The 13,893-nt window shown below is 43.6% G+C and overlaps 1 protein-coding gene across 1 annotated transcript in view; it reads right to left on the reverse strand.

The window, feature by feature from the left end:
- The window catches only part of UGGT1 (UDP-glucose glycoprotein glucosyltransferase 1), a 110,408-nt gene extending 96,774 nt beyond the window's left edge, over positions 1–13,634 (reverse strand). Inside the window, 2 exon segments of the mRNA XM_049768899.1 lie at positions 3,513–3,648; positions 13,568–13,634. Of these exon segments, the coding sequence (XP_049624856.1) occupies positions 3,513–3,634 (122 nt within the window). The 5' untranslated portion in view covers positions 3,635–3,648; positions 13,568–13,634.
- Between the last annotated feature and the right edge of the window lie 259 nt (positions 13,635–13,893).

Raw genomic sequence — 13,893 nt, forward strand, 5'->3', positions numbered from 1 at the left:
CTTGCAAAGAATTAAAGTAATTATATTTTAGCTAAAATCTTTGTCCCCCAAAGAATAAAAGAACCCTAAAAATCTTTCCAGAAGACTAGAGATACTATGTTTCTATCTTTTAACAACCATAAACACAAATTTTTAAGATCAGAAAATCTTTAAATCTCAGAACTTAGTCTCTTTAATTTTTATCTTTTCTTGGGGGAAACCAAACCCAAAGGTGCTTAGGGGTTACTCCTGGCTCTGCACCAAGAAATCTTTCCTGGCAGGCTTGGGAGAACATATGGGATGATAAGGATGAAAGCAGGGGCCGGAGAGATAGCATGGAGGTAAGGCGTTTGCCTCTCATGCAGAAGGTCGATAGTTCAAATCTCGGTATCCCATATGGTCCCCTGAGCTTGCCAGGAGCGATTTCTGAGCATAGAGCCAGGAGTAACCCCTGAGTACTGCCGGGAGTGACCCAAAAACCAAAGAAAAAAAAAAAGGGATGAAAGCAGGGTCAGCCACATGCAAAGCAAGCACCCTACCCATTGTATTACCTCTCAGCTCTTAATTTTTATCTTTACCTCATAGTACAGGTATCTTTATACCTAAAACAAGAATAACTCTAAGTTCCTTCCACTCAAGAGTACAAAATGCCTGGACAAGTCAAGTACAAATTAAAGGATTCATGTAAAGTAGCTATCTTCTCCTCTGAGCCATGAGGCTTACTAATGATATTTCTCTCTCTGCCTTAAAGCAATCTTTAGAGCTGGACCTGAGCTTACCTAGCAAAAGGAAGACTTTCCCATTACTTGTTGTCAATACACAAGTGTAACACTTTTATTCTACTCCATAGCCAGACACATAAATATGGAAAAAATATGAAACATTTCCTAGCAATGCATAGCTTCTGTAAAAGTGGCTTCGAAAAATACCCATCAACATAATTATTAAATTTAGTGCTTCCTTGAACATGGCTTTTTTCCTAGATTTTCTAATATCTGACACAGATATCATATAAATCTTAGTTTATTAAGCTTATATCCTAAGAAAACATGTATTGTTATAGTCAGAAAACAATTATGAAACAGTAAACTCGTGAATTAAAGTTGCATTCACCAAATAAGTAGAATGGAAAAGGATAAAACATTCATCAACTATAGTTGTAAAAACAATGATTCACCCACTCTAAGCTCCCTTTTTGATGCGATGCCCAAAAACACATGTGCTTTTCATAGAAAACAGGAAAACTAACAACATATATTACTTGCTAGCCCATTGTATAAATCTTTAAACAGCAAAGTTTTGAATAGTGTTAAGAAAATAAATTAGCAGATCCAATTAACTAATACAGGAAAAATAGAACACAAGTTATTATTCAAAGAAACTGTCACTTGTTCAAAACGTGTTTAAATGGTTTACTTTTTGTTTTAAATGTTTTTTAGTTTCACATTCCTATTCCATTGAGTAAAGCAATACAGAAAGTTCCAATGAAATTTTATGACACTCAGATTTTTCTTTAAAATATGGGTGTGGCCCAAAACACAAAACAAAAAAACAAAAAAAAAAAATTCAGTAGGGGAAAGTAGGAAGGAGATAGCGTTGATGTTTGAACTTGAATTAAAACTGAAGTTGAGTTTGAGGGTGGAGAGACAGACAGTACAGCAATAGGGCATTTGCACGTGACCAATCCAGGTTCAATTAATTCTAAGCACTCTGTATGATCCCCAAACCCTCTAATAAGTGGTGCCTAATGGGGCCGGAGTGGTGGCACAAGCAGTAGGGTGCTTGCCTTGCATGTGCTAACCTACGAAGAGCAGCAGTTTGATCCCCCTGCATCCCATAAGGTCCCCCAGCCTGCCAGCAGCAATTTCTGAGCGCATAGCCAGGAGTAACCCCTAAGCGTCACTAGGTGTGACCCAAAAAGCAAATGAGCAAAAATAAAGGAGACAGAGAGACAGAGACAGAGAAAGAGAGAGAGAGACAGAGAAGAGAGAGAGAGACAGAGAGACAGAGAGAGACAGAGAGAGACAGAGACAGAGAGAGACAGAGACAGAGAGAGACAGAGACAGAGAGAGACAGAGAGAGATGCCTGAGCAAAGAATCAGTAGTAGGACCTGTGAGTACAGTCTGGTATGGCCCAAAAACAAAAATAGATGTTCATATCAAAGATATATACACAAAATTACTCAGGAAGAAATTTCAATAGCACAGCACAAATCATGAGACCAAAGGAGATGGAGACAGGGGACCCTCAGTTATCAGAGTCCTGCATCAAGCAATCTAGAACTTTATTAAGGAATTTTGGCACCTAAAAAGCACGATCCATTATTGAATTCATTTCTGTAGGAGCACTGCGAAATACATGCAGTGAGTTTTGGTTTATTGGGCCATTTTGTTGGCTGAGGAATAAGGAAAGACAGAGAAGTGACAGGCAAAAGTCTTCTCAGGGGGCCGGAGCGGTGGTGCAAGCGGTAAGGTGTCTGCCTTGCCCGCGCTAGCCTAGGCTAGCCTAGGACGGACCTCGGTTCAATCCCCCAGCGTCCCATAATCCCCAAGCCAGAAGTGATTTCTGAGCACATAACCAGGAGTAACCCCTGAGCATCACCAGGTTTGGCCCAAAAAACAAAAAACAACAACAAAATAAAATGTCTGCTCAGCACCAAGTTCATGGGTTTCTCAGCAAGTCATGATCAGCTTCTGCACGTCCCACATGTCAAAGGAGGCTGGTTCTCCTATATATTCAAAATATTCTCTCTGCACGTAGGGTGTTTGCCTTGCACATGACCAACCTGGGTTCAATCCCCAGCATCCCATATGGTCCCCCAATCTTCCAGGAGTAAATTCTGAGCACAGAGCCATGAGAAATTCCTGAGAACTGCCAAGTGTGATCCCAAAACCAAATTTAAAAAAATAATAAATAAATAATAAAATCTGGTCATTTCCTGAGCATCCTCCTGCATACTCTTTACTTTCAGTGATGGGAGATGGAGGATTTGGGCCACAGTCAGCGACGCTCAAGACTGATTCCTGACTCTGCGCTCAAAAATCACTCCTGGCAGTACTCCTGGGACTTTATGGGATATTGGGGATTGAAACCCAGTCAGCTATTTGCAAGGCAAACACCCTATCTACTGGACTATCTCTCTGGTCCCCTCCTCTTTTCTTGGTCTCCCTCCAAGTACCCAGGAGGAGATCCTCTCTTCCCTGTTATGTCAAACTCTCTTCCTTGTAATAAATGACTTCTTCAAAGCATCTTCAAATAAAAAGAAAATGTCCTCTTAAGTACAATTCTCTCCTCCCATATAATCACGTTTATCTTTTTTGTCATGAGAGCATAATTTAGCCAGCTTAAATCCCAAAGCAACTCCACAGACAATATGACAGATTCCTACTGACAGTCTTGGAACACCATACAGCACAGGGCCCACTGGAGGTCACTCATCTGATAATATACTCTCACTGTGTACAACCCTCCCAAATACAAGCAGAGCCTTCAATTCTCCTCAAACACGTACAAGAAAAAAGGATTTCCTTACCTGGCTTCTAACAACAATGGCGTGGAAAGCCACTTTGTTGTAAGAGAGGTCGTGACAGCTTTCGAATCTGCGTTTACTGAGGAAAACAGCCACAGTCCAGTGAGTACAATCAAGGGGCCCATTTTAGAGCAGATACCTAAAAGGGACAAAAAAGAAAGCTTTAATTCCAAAGAGGTTCAAGCTGAGCTATTACAACTTAGAGACACAAAATAACATAAACATTAAATAACTACAAATGCTTCCAAACTAGAACACCTAACATTTAGATAATTCAGCAAATACTTGCTGACACAGAACTCACGTTATATAGGAAAGTTAAACTTTCTTTTTTTTTTTTATTTGGGGGGGGTCACACCCAGCAGCGCTCAGGGGTTACTCCTAGCTCTATGCTCAGAAATCGCTCCAGGCAGGCTCAGGGGACCATATGGGATGCTGGAATTTGAACCACCAACCTTCTGCATGCAAGGCAAATGCTTTACCTCCATGCTATCTCTCTGATCCCTAGGAAAGTTATACTTTCTTACAAAAAAATTCACTTTATTTCTTGGGAATACAAACATATAAAAAGTCCATAGGTAGGACTAAAGAAATGGTACAGTGGGCAGGGAGATTTAATTTACACACTGTCAACCCAAGTCTGATCCCTAGCACTGCATATGATCCCCCAAGATCTGCCAAGGTTGATCCCAGAGTACAGAGTCAGAAATAGCCTTGAACAGAGCAGGGTGTACCTGCTCTGCTGATGAGTAGCAAAGAGTGTTGGTGATGTGAGTTTGTACTTTATAAAACATGAGAGTAAATAAAGCTGAAAGGTAGAAATACTAATCAAGGACTTTAACGGTTGATATGTCTTCCAAAAGAGGGCCGGGCGGTGGCGCTAAAGGTAAGGTGCCTGCCTTACCTGTGCTAGCCTAGGATGGACCGCGGTTCGGTCCCCCCGCCGTCCCATATGGTCCCCCAAGCCAGGAGCGACTTCTGAGCGCATAGCCAGTAGTAACCCCTGAGCGTCACCGGGTGTGGCCCAAAAACCAAAAAAAAAAAAAAAAAAAAAAAAAAAAGAGGTGTGTTGAATCCAAACCCCCAGTACCTCAGAAAGAGCAGTTTTGGGGGACTAGGGTCTTTGATGGATTTAAAATGAGATCATTACACACTCATTTGCAGAGTATGTTAAATAAAAGGGGGAATGCATGAAAATAATATCCGAAGATAACAGAAACAAGGGTCAGGAAGATTAGTCCACGGTAGGAAACTTGCCACAAAGAGAGAAGAGTGTATTTAGGGCAGAGAAGGAAATTATAACAATGATAGTTGTAAATGATCACTCTGGACAAGAAATAGTTGCTAAAAGAAGGTAAATTGAGGGGCCGGAGAGATAGCATGGAGGTAAGGTGTTTGCCTTTCATGCAGAAGGTCGGTGGTTCGAATCCCGGCATCCTATGTGGTCCCCCAAGCCTGCCAGGAGCGATTTCTGAGCATAGAGCCAGGAGGAAACCCTGAGCGCTGCAGGGTATGACCCAAAAACCAAAAAAAAAAAGAAGTAACGTGATACACATGATAGTCTTCCACTAATAGTATTACAAACAACATTGTGCAATTAAAAGGAAAAAAGGAAGAGAGATAGAAGTATCTGCCATATAGAAGGTTGAGAGGGAGAGGTGGCAGGAGAGAAACTAGGGACAATGATGGCAGGAAGTACACACACTGGTGAAGGAATGAGTGTTGGATGGTTTTATGACTGGTGTTTGAAACCCAACCATCAATTTTCATTGGTATAGGAAACTCAACCATCAACAATTTTGTACATTGTATCTCACAATGATTCAATTTAAAAATAAAAATAAAATAAAAAAGAGAAAGAACATCAAGGTCAGCCCTAGTCCAGTGACTAGCATAAAAAAGGGGGAAATGTAGACACAGGTAAAGAACTGTACAAAGGTAGACAGTGTGAAAAGAAACAGCAAGGCTGCCAGGTGAAAAGAGAGCAAAGGGGCTGAGAGACAACACACAGGTGCAGGCAATTGTCCTGCATGCAGGCAACCTTGGATCACACCATGCTCCCAATGCACTGAGGAAAGACTGTAGGTAATCCCCAACACTAGTGTTTAAGCAGCACCACATCCTCAGAACCTGGCGTTGAACAGCGCCCTTGTTGGCCAAGGATTGCTAGAAGTGGCTCTGGAATCCTTGAGCAAAAGTAGAAGACATTTAAATGTTACTGAAACAGGATTACCAAATATTAGAAGAAATAGGGAAATATCCTCCTTTTCAGGTTTCAAGGGAACATGGTTGTGTGATATCTTGAATTATATATGCATTTACAAATATATTCGTTTGGGAAACCCCACCTGACTCAGTGTTACTCCTAGCTCTGAACTTGGAAATGATTCCTGAAAGTGCTCAGGAATCCATTCATAATATCTGGAATTGAACCCAATTCAGCCATATGTAAGGCAAGTTCCTTACCTCCCATACCATTTCTCTGGCCCTTGATTTAGAATTTTTAACCTCTAGACAACAAGCTGTTATTCTAAGTCATTCTGTGGTATTTATTTGTTTCTATACAGTCCTAGGAAGCTAATAAAATGGGCCCTGAATATAAGCTCCACAGTACATATCCTAAGGTCAAGAACATACCTCATCTGTAAAGTTTATGTCTTGCATGCATGAGACTTGGTTCAACACCAGGCCCCCCAAATATTTTATACTCCAAGTCAAACCTGTACTTCTGAATACAAAACAGTGTCACTAATACTCCCCCCAGGTTCACTCCAATTCCACTATAATGGGATAACTATCTACGCCTAGAGAAACAATACTAAATGAGGGGAAATTTGACAATCTGCTAATGGTGATAGTTGGTGCTGTGTGATGAATGAAAGGACAAAAGATAGACACATCTTTTAGTTACCAAGGCAACTGATGTCTTCTGAAAATGTGCAATCAAAGACACAAACTTTTACCTATGATTTCAAGAATTCTCTCACCGACCTATGGGCTAGTTTCACAAATCTGCTCTGTATGACAGAACAACCTGGTCAGAAGAGAAAAACTTTCTGAATCCTGACCTCAAATCAATTCCAAGCAGTTTAGATATAAACATGTTATCAAATGAGTGTGCTAAATATACCAACAAAGTATATGCTGGCACCTATGGCCACTATGAGCATGGAAAAACAAAACTGTTCTAGTCCAAAATTCCAGTTTTCAGAAGAAAATTTCAACATTTCAAAACAGTGTTTTATAAGCAAATTGCTTTACAAAGCACCAAGTGCTAGAGCTGAAATCACTAAATCACTAGTAAAATCATAAGTGGGGAAAAAAAAAACATCCTATCCTCTACATTGAGGAATTACCACTATCATATGTTCTCAAAAATAGACCTTAGATTGGGAGCAGAGCATTAACATAGCAGTAGGGCATTGGCCTTGCACATGGATGATCTGGGATGGACCTGAGTTTGATCCCCGGCATTCCATATGGTCCCCTGAGCCTGCCAAGGACAAATTCTGAGTGCAGAGCCAGGAGTAGCGCCTGAGCACCGCCAGGGCCCAAGAAAACAAACAAAAACAATCTATAAATAATATATATGTACACCTTAGAATTCAAAGTAGTAATATGCATGATAACCCTTCAGTAACAGTATTGACCGTGCCTAAAAGGAAAAAAAATGGGAGGGGTGGGAGTTCCTGCCATAGGAGACTGGGAACCAGGATGGGAGGGGATGGAGGGTAACTGGGAAAACTGATGGCAGGAAATAAACTCAGGTAAAAGGATGGGTGTCAGAATAGTGTATGATCGAAACCCAACCATCAACAATTAACTAGCAAGGATCACTCCTGGCAGTGCTCAGGGAGCCATATGGAGTGCCAGAGATTGAACCCAGGTTGGTGGCATACAAGGGAAACACCCTACCTCACTGTACTATCTCTCCAAGAGGAAAAGTCTTGTTCGGGGGTCACACCCTGTAGTACTCAGAGGTTACTGCTAGTGGTGCAGTGCTCAGGGGACCATATGGGATTCCAGGGTTTAGCTGCTTGCAAGACATGTGTGTGCCTTACCCCTTATACTATCGCTCTGGCCCCAAAGTTTTATTTTTAAAAGTCATTTATTTTTAACCCCAGCTACCCTCACCTCTACAAAGTCAATATGTTTCTAGAGAAATTTACGAAATATCCTCAAGCAGTCTCATGCTATTGCTTTGCTTCAACTGTTCTAAATGAGCATAGAGATGAAATCCCTCCGGAGTGGTAATTCTGGATCAGAAACTGGAGCCACTGCACAGCCACCCTGCTGCTGCAGCGCTCAGTCTAGACCAAAATGAACAAGAAGCAACCAAGGAGCTGGGCATTTACTGCCTAATCACCCTGTGTAGAACAAAGTAACATGGTCCACTTATGCCAGTACAGTCCTGTATACACACCCCTGTGCGTTGACAGCTGCTGATACATTGTCCAGCAAGGTAGAGAGCCTATCATTAATATGCTCCCTATTGGCTCAGATACTATCATTACCACTTTAATGGAAAATGGAAGGTTACAGAGGCTAAGAAACTTGCATGATTGGGGTCAGAGCGATAGCACAGCAAGTGAGGCCTTGCATACGGCCCAATCTGGGGCAGACCTGAGTTTGATCCCCAGCATCCCATATGGTCCTTCCAAGCCTGCCAGGAGGATTTCTGAGCACAGAGCTAGGAATAACTCCTGAGCATTACCAGATGTGCCCCCACACACAAATTTTTTAATTTGCATAATAAATAGAATGCTGCCTATTTTTCTTAGTTTTGTTTTGTTTTGTGGCCACACCCAGCTGTGCTTAGGGCATAATCCTAAATCTTTGCTCAGGAATCACTCATGATTGACACTGGAGGTTCATGGGGGGTTATCAAAGTGTGAACCTGGGTTGGCCATGTTCTAGACAAGAGCCCTACCACTGCGATATCGCTCTGACCCACATATGCCTACTTTATAAAAAGTCACAATACACTGAAAATCCTAATTGTGCAGGCCCAGATTGAATGAATTATGAACCAAAGCCAGTGGAAGGAATTCTACAGAGAGAATCTTCTGTACAAAGATGGCTGAGAGAGGAATTGTAACTGAATTATAATGAACCAATTGCCCAAATAACTCTTACTCAGGCTAACTTTTCGGACTGAGAATGAACTTCTCAAGAACAGAGAGGGGTTCGTGGTGATGGGGAGCAAATCCAAGGCTTCCTAAAAGTGAGGTATCTACTCTTCCACTAAGCACCCATCGCCAGGAGCAGAGACAATCACATGCCAAGCATAATGCCCAGGCCACAGCAGACACTCAAAATAAGACAAATAGTGCCTCCCCCTTCAGTGAAGCTGCAAATGGAAACGAGTACAACATCGAGAAGACAGATGCTATCATAAGCCTAGAACTTTAGGAGAGTTCAAATGAAAACTAGTATTTAGAACATACCCAAAAAACCCTTTACACTTTTTATAAAAGAGAAAGTTCCTGAGGTGAGGCTGATTCCACAGACGGAAGAAAAGGTTATCCAGAAAAGAAGAAATCCTCACTGAAGTCCTGCCTGAGGATGTCTTCATTTTTCCAGACCTCTGATCTCTCTGCTGCTAGTCATCATTCTTAAATGTTGCTTAAAGATGAACAGGCTAAGAAAGAAGAGCTGTCAGAAACAGCAATGTGGCATTATGTCATAAGCATTATATAATCTTTAAAGCATAATGGATAAATAAAGACTTGTTTAAAAAGTTTCAAGGGGAGGGGCTAGAGAGATAGTACAGCGTTAGGGCGTTTGCTTTGCACAAAGTCGATTCAGGACGCACAGTGCTTCGAATCCCAGAATCCCATATGGTCCCCCGAGCCTGCCAGGGATGATTTGAGTGCAGAGCCGGGAGTAACCTCTGAATGCCACCGGGTATTGTACTTTCTTTTATATTCAAGGCCAGCTTGCAGAAATCTCCTTATTTCCAGGCCTCTCTTACCACAGGGTATGGCCCAAAAACCAAAAATAAAAAAGTTTCAAGGGGATGGAGATATAGTATAGGGGTTAAGGCATTTGTCTGGCATCCAGCACTAGATATGCTCTGAACATGGCAAGGGGTCACTTCTGAGCAGAGCAGGAACAACCCGAACATTACTAAGTATGGTTCAAACCACATCTTCACCCTCTCCAACAAGTTTTACGCCTAGAGCCAGAGAGATAGCTAAGGACAGAAAAGCAGGTTACACACACAGGAGGCATAGATTCAAGCTTCAACACTGCTGGGGCGTGACCCCTGAGCACAGTGCTGGGTGTGACCCAAATATTAAATAAAAAGTTCCGGCCCGGAGAGATAGCACAGTGGCATTTGCCTTGCAAGCAGCCGATCCAGGACCAAAGGTGGTTGGTTCGAATCCCGGTGTCCCATATGGTCCCCTGTGCCTGCCAGGAGCTATTTCTGAGCAGACAGCCAGGAGTGACCCCTGAGCACCGCCGGGTGTGGCCCAAAAACCAAAAGTTCCTGGGCCAGAGAGATAGCATGGGGATAGGGCATTTGCTTTGCATGCAGAAGGACGGTGGTTCAAATCCCAGCATCCCATATAGTCCCCCGAGCCTGCCAGGAGTGATTTCTTAGCGTAGAGCCAGGAGTAGTCCCTGAGTGCTGCTGGGTGTGACCAAAAAAAGCCAAAAAAAAAAAAAAAAAAAAGTTCCAGGTCCAGGGGGCCAGAGCAACAGCACAGTGGAGAGGGCATTTGCCTTGCATGCAGCTGACCCAAATTTGATCCCTGCATCCTATATGGTCCCCCAAGTCTTCCAGGAGTAATTTCTGAACAGAGCCAGGAGTAGCCCGAGCGCCGCTGTGTATGGTCCAAAAACAAACCCAAAAAAAAAGTTCCAGGTCCAAATACATCATCTATAATACAGATGTAAGAATACAGTTCTAACATTTTTCCTTAAATTCAGGAAGGGGTAGAGAACTTTTTCCTGCCAAGAGCAATCTAAATATTTATGTCATTCAAGGGTTATACAATACAGCAACAGGTAGCCAAGACGAATACAGATCTGACATGCATAACTGCATGTACCAGCGCCAGAACACACGATTTCACTGGCCTTCCATGGCCTACGGCTAAACATTTCCCACCTGATTTAGAGCACACATCTCTTAGCTCAGTTACTGATCAATAAACACCATATGGATCTATAACTTTTTAATATACTTTTAAAATAAACTCAATTTATTATCAGTAAATGTTTGACTTACCTATTTTTATATACCTATTTATCTGTGATCACGCTAAAATATTCTCTACTAGTTCAGAGAGAACTTAATGGGCTAAGTGCATGCTTTTTGTTGGGGGGAGGGGGTTAAAGGAGCTGCACCTGGAAGTAACAGGGTTACTCCTGGCACTGTGCTCAGAAATTACTCCTGGCAAGCTCAGGGCACCCTGTAGGATGCTTGGGATCAAACCAGGGTCAGCCATATGCATGACAATTGTCCTACCAGCTGTGCTCTGACCCCTAAAGTGAATGCTTTGCAATAAAGGCGATGGGGTTCAGACCCCATCACTTTGAGGTCCACTAAGCAATGCTAGGAGTTCCCCAGAGCACGTCCAAGTGTGGCCTAAAAACAAAAAAATTCCCTCAAAATTCTCCATTGGGATAGCACAAAGGTTAAAGTACTGTGTTGCATGTGGCCATTTTTTGTTTGATCCCCGGGATTATGCCCTGCCAGAAGTAACCCCTAATCACCTGGGTGTGGCCCACCCCCCGAAAAAAAGCCAAAAGGATCAAGTGAAAAAGTTTAATAAGCCCTGATCTACAGTAAGATACTGAAAATAAATGAATATATTTTGGCACTTTTTTAGAAACAGAAGAGACATAAAATCTACATCTCTTTCTTCTTTTTTCTTGTTAGGTCACTTCTAGTGGTGCTTAGGACTTACTCCTGGCTCTGCACATTGCTGGTGGTGTACAGCGGGTCATATGGGATGCCCCATATCAAAGCAAGGTCAGTTGGGTACAAGGCAAGGGCCCTGCCCCACTATGCTATCAATTCAGCCCCACTCTTCTTCCCCGTTTTTCTTTAGTTTTTGTTTTGAGACCACACCCATCGGTGCTCAGGGGTTACTCCTTGAGTTGTAGGAGTTGTAGTGCTCAGAGACCACATGATATGGGATGCCAGAGATCAAACCCAAGTTGGCTGCATATAAGGCAAAGGACCTACCCATTACCCATTGTACTATGGCTTTGGCCCCATTTCTTCCATTTTTTAAATGAAGATAACAAAATTTTTTTTTGTTTCTTTGGGCCATACGCAGAGTGCTCAGGGGTTACTCCTGGCTCTTCACTAAAAAATCACTCCCGGCAGGATTGGGGGACCATATCAGATGCCAGGAATCGAACCCGGGTCCATCCTGGTGATCTGCATGCAAAGCAAGTGCCCCTACCACTGTGCTACCACTCCTACCCCGAAGATAACAAATTCTTTAAAAACAACTGGGGGGGGGGGGGAGAGATAGCATGGAGATGATGCATTTGCCTTGAATGCAGAAGGTCAGTGGTTCAAAGCCAGGAGCAATTTCTGAGCATAGAGCCAGGAGTTGCCAGGTGTGACCCAAAAACCAAAAACAAACAAACAAACAAACAACTAGCACCCTGCAAATTTAACAAATAACAAGGGAAAGTATTGGAAGAGAAATAAATCTATTTTTCAAATAACTAACTTTATACACTCATTCCTATTAGCAAACCACTTTCCTCAAACCATAAAATTTCTGACATAACATCAAAGTGATCACAGTTAACTACCAATTTTTAAATTCTAGCAATTTTCCTATAGCTTAATTTATTCCTCTCAAGTAAAAAACGTTTGAAAAGAAGCCAAGCTGCCGCAAAAACAATTATTAATAAAAATTAGCTCATCAAAAGACACATGTAACTTCTACAATCAATCCAAATAAATGTTTCAAAAAATGTCTTCAAACACTTTGTCCTAATTGGCTGGTCAAGGCATAACACAAGTTTCCAGGACAGCATAGGATTAAGATCCCTTAGGGGTCGGAGAGATAGCACAGCGGTAGGGCATTTGCCTTGCTTATTGCTGACCAGGGATGAACCCAAGTTCGATTCCCAGCATCCCATATGGTCCCCTGAGCCTGCCGCCGGGTGTGGCCCAAAAACTAATCAATAAATGAATCAATAAATAAAGTTTAAAAAAATAAAAAAGACACCTCCCCCAAAATGTGCAAAACATGCCAGTGCTCAAATCTGGCAAAGAATTCCAAAACAATCTGGAGACTGTGGAGGGAAGCGTCCACATCAACAAGAAAGGACGCTAACATGCAGAAGAGATTTCCCTGGCAGGTCCTCAGGCTCCAAATGCAGTCACCGATGCTCCTAGGACATAAATAAACGCTGCAGCCATGGTTCAACCCCTGGATCCATCTCCAGGGGAGAGAAAAGAACCGATGAAGAAGAGATCACATTCTCCAATCAGAGTCCTGCCCAGGAGCTTAGCTGGGTTCTCAGACTGCAGACACCCCCAAGCTCAACTCCATGCACCTTCCTCATTCTTTCCCCCCACCTCCTTCCAAAGTAGGACACTTTGAGGGTGGGAGAGGTCCCAAAAGTCCTGCAAAAAAAAAAGAATCCTAGCAACCCGGCTACCCTTGAGCAAAGAGATAACAGACCCATAATAAATAAACAGGAACATTTGCAAAAATAAAAAGGGGGGCAGGAGAGACAGCATGGAGGTAGTAGAGCGTTTGCCTTGCATGCCAAAGGACGGTGGTTCGAATCCCGGCATTCCATAAGGTCCCCCAGAGCCTGCTAGAGGTGATTTTCCTGAATGCAGAGCCAGGAGTAACCCTTGAGAGTCACCAGGTGTGACCCCAAAAAATAACAAAAATAAAAATAAAAAAGGGAAAGCTGGGGCACGGAGAGGAAAACTAAGTCTGGAAGAAAGCAGAGGCCCAAGGTGACCCACCGGGGACAATCCGGCCTGCCAGCACCCCGACTTTGCCAATGCACAAGAGCCCCCCACTTGCACCACCACCACCACCTCTCCGTCACCCCCAGGCTACCTGTCACGGGCCGCGCAGCCGCAGCAGCACACCTGCGCCTCGCGGGCCCCCGTCCAGCTCCGGCCCCGGCCCCGGCCGCGCTCAGTCCGCAGCGGCGCCTGCGACAACGCCGAGGCGGGGCTTGGCTCGGCGACGGCGGCGGCGGCCACCGCTGCGCCAGTGAGCGGCCGACACGCGACTTTCCCGCCGCTGCTCCCCGGCGGAGACCCAGAGCCAGAGCCCGGCTGCCGGCCCTCCTCACTTCCGCTTCCGGGATGGGGAGGCTGGCGGACTTCCTGCTACCGAGTCGACGCTGGCGCCGCCCAGAGCGTCCCTCCCTCGCCCGC

The sequence above is a fragment of the Suncus etruscus genome, chromosome 2 (assembly GCF_024139225.1).
Source record: "Suncus etruscus isolate mSunEtr1 chromosome 2, mSunEtr1.pri.cur, whole genome shotgun sequence".
In the NCBI taxonomy this organism is placed as follows: Eukaryota; Metazoa; Chordata; class Mammalia; order Eulipotyphla; family Soricidae; genus Suncus; species Suncus etruscus.